This window comes from Beauveria bassiana (genome assembly GCF_000280675.1).
Source record: "Beauveria bassiana ARSEF 2860 unplaced genomic scaffold BBA_S00038, whole genome shotgun sequence".
Classification (NCBI taxonomy): domain Eukaryota; kingdom Fungi; phylum Ascomycota; class Sordariomycetes; order Hypocreales; family Cordycipitaceae; genus Beauveria; species Beauveria bassiana.
This window is the reverse complement of record NW_007930873.1, coordinates 16,429-23,587: the sequence shown is the minus strand read 5'-3', so window position 1 is coordinate 23,587 and position 7,159 is coordinate 16,429. Positions and strand designations below refer to the sequence as shown.

Below are 7,159 nucleotides of genomic sequence, written 5' to 3'. Positions count from 1 at the left end.
GTCCTATACTAATAGTTATATATAATAATATAAGTATTAGTAATATAGTAGTTACTAAATAATATCCTAAACTACTATAGTACTAGTTAGGGAATATTAGACTCTTTAGAAGACATAATAGTATATATATATTATATTAGGCATATCTATTTATTAGTGCCTAGCTTATATTTATTAAGTAGTTATAGAGAAGGTAAGGAGAAATAGGCTTAGCTAATAATAAGTGTTTATAATACCCTAGCGCCTATACCTAACTTATTAGGTTACCTTTACTTTTACTTAGTAAAATACTAGTAAGGATAAGGTATAAGTCTTTATTTTTATAGTTTTTCTTCCTTTTATTTAACTTAATAACCTTATAGTATTAATACTACTTATATATCTATAAGTTCTTAATAACCTATATATATATATAAATATAATAACTATAATAAAATAAATATATTTTAATATATTAATAATATAAATTTTTTTATTTATATTATCTTTCTAAGGTAATTCTTTATTTAAATTTACTAATTTAGTATATAATAGTTTTTTATATATTATCTTTATTCTTATAATATACTTAATATTAATTATATTAGTTATTATAACTAACTTTATATTATTAAGTATTATATAATACTTAGCTAAATTAGTTAAGGTTATAAATTTACTTTTTTAATAATATAATATTAATATATCTAACTAAGAGTTAGATATTAGTTTTAAAAATATCTTAGTATAGAAGAGCTTAATAGTCTCTAGGCTTTTATCCTTATATAGCTTAAGGCTATATATTATATTATAGAAGATTAAGTTAAACCTAAACTACTTAGTCTTAGCTTTATAAAGATAGTAATTAAGAGAGGACTATAATAGAGGAAGTCTAGGATCTAAGTCTCTAATCTTAATATAACTATTAAAGTCTACTAGCTTTATATAATCCTTACTATTAAGGAGGAGGTTTAATAGGTGTAGCTCCCCCTAGACTAGCTTAATAGACTCTAGCTAGGTAAGTATATTAGATAGCTCTATAGCCTACTATTTAATCTTAGTTATTAGCTCTAGGTATAAGACTTTAAAGTACTTAAGAGTCTTAAGGTCTTAGTATTAGTTAGTTTATAGGTAAGAGTTAAGGTTATTAGGTATTAATTATATAAAGTATATATAAAGGAGTTAGAGAAAGCTCTAGATAAAGTATAGTAATAAGGGAGGATTACTTTACTTAATTAGTATATAGGTTTTATTTTTATAGTAGAACTCTTTCTTATAGCCTAGGTAAAGAAATTTAAAGGTAATACTAGGTATTACTTTAAAAACCTATCTTATAATATTACTAAAGATAAATTTAAATTTATTAAATAATAACTAAGGAAAAATTTAATCTAGTCTTTTTAATATAGTAATAATTATAAGGTAATAGATTTAAGATATATAATAACTATTTAGGGAGTATAAGTAGGAATTAGATAAAAATAGAAGTTACTAAAGAGTCTAGGTTAGTAAGGTAATAGCTATTTATTTTAAACTTACCTAACTAATTAATACTACTAGTTACTTATTATTAATAAAAGGTAGTTATTTATAAATATAAGATACCTATTTATAATAAGGGCTACCTAAATAAATAAGTACTAATTACTAAGTACCTATTATATAAATACTATACTTAAAGCCTAAGTTAAGTTTAAGTTACTTAAATTATAGCCTTTATAGCCTCTTTTAACTACTATCTCCCTTTATAAAATAAGTATATATTAGAATTAATATAATTATTATATAACTTATAAATTATACTTTTATCTTTATAAGCTATCCTTATTACTACTTTATAATTATTATAGCCTTAATATAAAAGAATACTTAATAGTTTATCTATAATATATTTATATATATATTTCTAGTTATAAATAATTTCTTAGTATATCTCCTTAACTATCTTAGTATAATATTATTATTAAGTAATAGAAAGGTAAATTAACCTTATATTATAAGTAGATAAGGTAATACTTAAGTTATAAAATAAAATACTTAAGACTAATAGATTAATAAAGAGTTATAGTAAAAACACTATACCTTTTATAAAGAAGTTAACCCTACTATATAAACTTATTATATATTGTTATCTTATATATTAGCTATAGATTTAGTCTATAAGAATAACTTATATAGCTAAGATACTAGTATATTTTATTATACCTTCTTATTACCTTATAGTAAGATAATATAAAATATAGTTAGCTATATTAATAGGTTTTATAATAAAGCTAATATTAGCTATTACCTAGTAGTTTACTAGAGTTTATAGTATACTAATAAAAAAGTTTTATATCTAATTATATACTATATTTAGCTACCTATTAGTTATTCCTTAACCTATTTAGCCTTACTTTATATAGGCGGGCTATAGGTAAACTATAATAAACTATATTACTATAATACTATAGTAGAAGTATATCTTATACTACTATTACCTTAGTAAGGTAAAATAATATAAAATAATATTAGTTTAGTATATATATAAAACTAATAATAAATAATAATAAGTATAAAGCTACTACTTATATATATTATAATATTAAATCTAATAATATTATAGAAATAAACCTATATAAAATTATATTTTAAAGCCTAGAGTTTATTAATATAATACTTCTTATTAAGTATATATATTTTCTAAATCTATATATTTAGATAGAGTATTATAGTAACTTTAGGTAAATATTATAATAACTATATATCTTAAAAAAATTATTAAAGGTTTTTTAAGGAAACTATTTATTATAAAATAAATAGCCCTCTAGTATTTAAGGTACTTATAAACTATATTTTATATATCTAAGGTTAAGTAACTAAGACTTATCTTACTAAAGTTTTTAGATAATATCTTAATAATAATAATAAACTAGCTAATTAACTTATAAAGTATAATACTATACTTCTTATAAATAAATAACTACTATCTATATTATATAAGAAAAGATAAATAAAGAAATAAATAGTAATTAATTATTAAGCCTAATAGATATTAGCTAAGAAAATAAAGTACCTAAAGCTTAGCCTTAGTACTAAGCTAAAGAAACTTCTAGAACTTAGCCTTTTTATTATATACTTAGCTATTTCCTAATAATATAATTATAATATAGTAACTTTATAGAATACTATAAGAGATTCTACTTAGGATAGGTAATACTAAAATGCCTTTATAGGCACTAGAAGTTACCTACCTATCTTTTCTACTATAGAAGGATCCCTAGCTATCTCTAGGTTTAGCTAGACCCTAACCTAGAGATAATAATAAGGGAATTCCTTAGTAGATCTTATAAGGTATATATATATATTACTAACTTCTATTACTTAAAGATTAATAAGTATATATAAAACTATATAAAGTATATAAGCCTAGTATACTTTATATAATATCTAGCCTAAGTAGTTATTATTACTTATTAAATAATTCTTCTATTTCCTTTATTTTAGGTAATATATATTACTAATAGTAAGGCTTTTACTAGTCCTTATAAAAAGACTAGGTAATAAAAGTTAATATAATATATTTATAGTTATAGCTATAAGTATATTATACTAGTATTATTATATTCTTACTAATAGGTATTAATTTAGGTAAATATATATTATTAGGTATAATAATATTATATTTAGAGGATAATAATAATAAAAGTATCTTAGGGGTAACTAGTAAGAATATTTTAAAGAGGTATTTAAGTGTCCTATATACTAGAAAACTAGGTATTATATTATTATCCTTATAGAAGCTATTTAATAAGTAGTATATATAGAGTAATAGTATAGTAAATAATTTATTTATAATCCTTACTTTTTAAAAATAACTATATTTTACCTTATTTACTTAATAAAGTATTTTACTTTATTTTAGCCTATACTTTTTAAAGGCTAAACTAGTAGTAATATAAATCTAAGATAAGAAGAACTAAATATATTATATTATAGAAGTATATATATAGACTAACTTTATAATAATATCTTTAAAAGTTAGTTTATATATTCTCTTATTAATAAGGAAGAGGGATTAAAGTTTATTATAGTTAATAATAATATAAATAAAAATTTATCTTAGTTTAGTATTAAGAGTATAGAGAATAAGGAATTTTAGGTTATAAGTAAAGATATAAATTAACTAAACTTACCTAATAATAGTTATTATAGTATAATTAGATTTTAGTACTAGTAAAGCTATTAATAACTTCTTATTAAATATTATTACTCTTTTATTTATTATTTATATTACCTTATAAAGGCACTTACTTAATAGGCGTAAGGTTATTTACTTTTTAAGATATATTACTTTAGGTATTATTATATATATTAAACCTAGTAAGATAGCTAAGAAATAGCGCCTAGTAGTGTTATTATATTATAATAGTCTTTAACTAAGGGTAAGAATCTCTAAGTAACTTATAATTTTTATTAGTAACTTACTATAAAAGATATAAAAACTACTAGGAAATGTCTTAATAAATATATAACTATAACTAAATACTAGAAAAAGTTTAGGTTATATAATTATAGGTATTATTATTAGTTATAGAGGTTAATATTATAATAGTATAAGGTTTTTAGACTAGTTCTTTTAGGTATAGAACCTAGGGGGTAATATGTTTAGTTATATAATTAAGTAGTATATAAGCTCTATACCTAAAGCATTATACCCCTTAAATGCCTCGTAAATAAGCTTAAATAAAATATATATATTTACTAATTATAGGTAATATAAATGCCTTTACTACTTAAGAGATATAGTAGAGTTTAGAACTCTACTTAAATTATCTTAATAAGTCTAGTAGTTAAGATTTCTAAGCTTAATATAGGAGAGGAGGAGTACTTATATAATTTACTAAATTATACTAAGTAATACCCTAAAGGATAGACCCTAAAGCCTAATAGTATATATAAGTACTTTTATAAAGATATTTAACCTATTATCTAGCCTATTATTTAAAAAGTATATATATTATTCCTATATTAGTAATATATTTTAATATTTTATTAAAAGATAAAAAAAAGATCTTTATTTATATTACTAGAGACTTAAGAAATTTATAGTATTACTTTAATATTAGTAATCTAATACTAATTATAGGTAAATAATATATAATATCTAATAGGTAAGAAAAAGTTAAGCTTAAACTTAGTAAGAAAGGGTATATTATATAAATAGTTAGTATATAAGTTTAGGAAAATTATATATTATACTTACTTTAAATAGTTAATATAAAGTAAATTTCTTTTAGCTACTTCCTCTAATAGCTAGTATATACCTAACTAAATATTATAGATATATATTAATATAGTATCTATTAGGTAGAGGTTTAGGTTTTATATTACTACCTAAGTTATTTATATATCTATTACTAGAGTAATATATCTCCTATAGTATAAGACTAATAAAAGAGTTAGGGTCTATAGAGACACTAGCCTAGTAAATAGTCTAATAAGTATCTAGTAATATAAGACTAATAAGAGTATTAGAATCTATAAAAATACTAGTTTAGTAAGTAGTCTAATAAGTATTTAGTAATATAAAACTAATATAAGTATTAAGGTCTATAAAGATATTAACCTAATAAGTAGCCTAATAAGTATCTAGTAATATAAAACTAGTATAAGAGTTAAGGTCTATAAAGATACTAGCCTAGTAAGTAGTTTAATAAGTATCTAGTAATATAAAACTAATATAAGAGTTTAGGTTTATAAAGATATTAGCCTAGTAAGTAGTCTAATAAATATCTAGTAATATAAGACTAGTAGGAGAGTTAGGATTTATAAAGATATTAGTTTAGTAAGTAATTTAATATATATTCTATAATAAGAGACTAATAAGAGAGTTAGGAAGAATAGTAACACTATTTTAGTATCTAATAAGAGTTATAATATTAGTAAAGGGTTAAGTATAAGTTAACTTATAAGTAGGCTACTTTTATATAGTATAGTAATATATTTATAAGGGCTAATAAGTAGTAAGAGACTCTAATATCTTAACTATTTTTATAGTAGTTATTTATATTAGGTTTTATTTTAATATAATATTATTTTATATAAATATATAACCTATATAGTAGTTACCTTCTTTAAGCTAAACTAGGGAGTACTAATAGTCTAGTAACTTATTTACTAAGTAATAGGTATTATATTATATTAGGGGGCTTAAGATATTAATAAAATAGAGGTATTATATAATAGTATTTTAGTCTTTAGGGAAAAGGCCTTTTTTAGTATTAAATCTATAATAATTAGTTTATATCTAGGCCTAATATAAAAATATATATATTAAATTAAGTATACTTTTATAAAAAAATATCTTAAGTATACTTTTAAAGTATTTATCTTTATTTATAGTGTTACTAGTTATATCTTTATTATTTATTTAGTTAATAAAACGTAGTTTAGTAAGGATATAGATAGCTAGAAGCTAATAGAATAAAATTTAGCGTTATCTAGCTTTAGTAATAATAAAAAGAGCTATAGTTTTATTATTAAAGCTATTATATCTTATAAACCTTAAAAAGTTATAAATATAGGTAGTCTTTATAGATTATATTTTAGGTTTTTAATAATAAAAATATAAATATAAAGTAGTTATTATAAACCTTTATAAGATCTTATAAGTTAAATATTTCTTATAAAGTTAAATAGTAGAGTTTATAAAGTATTTATAGTATATTTTAATTAAGTTATATAGCTATTACTTTAACTATAACTTATCTATTACTAGTAACTAAAAGGTCTATAGATTCTTATCTTATAGGCAAAACTAGTTAAGAGTTAACTTATTTAATTATAAATATAGGTGTTTAATTAACTTAATTATAGTAATATTAATAATATTTAACCTTTTCCCTTATTACTAACTAAAATTAGTTAAGAGTAACTTAAACTATCTTTAAAGAGTTTAGTAATTTATCTTATTACTAAGGACTATATCTATATTATTATTATTATTATAGGGTTATAATAAGCACCTAAGCTCCTAGATTATTAGTTTACTTATTTTATATTACCTTTTATAATAATAAAGACTTATCTTTACTTTATATATTACTATTATAATAAACTAATATAAAGATAATAAGTCTAGGAAAAGCTCTAGAGAGAGTTTAGCCTTAACTAAGAGGTCTATAAGGTAAGGTAACAC

At 20.0% G+C, this 7,159-nt stretch overlaps 1 protein-coding gene across 1 annotated transcript; it reads left to right on the top strand.

Moving 5' to 3' along the window:
- Positions 1-4,683: 4,683 nt before the first annotated feature.
- BBA_08667 (uncharacterized protein) lies at positions 4,684-6,099 on the top strand (the record flags this gene model as incomplete). Its single annotated transcript, XM_008603764.1, has 9 exons — positions 4,684-4,690; positions 5,133-5,158; positions 5,319-5,328; positions 5,515-5,518; positions 5,629-5,662; positions 5,714-5,734; positions 5,796-5,806; positions 5,958-5,984; positions 6,084-6,099. 9 exons carry the CDS (start codon positions 4,684-4,686, stop codon positions 6,097-6,099), a joined length of 156 nt encoding a protein of 51 aa, XP_008601986.1.
- Positions 6,100-7,159: the final 1,060 nt, after the last annotated feature.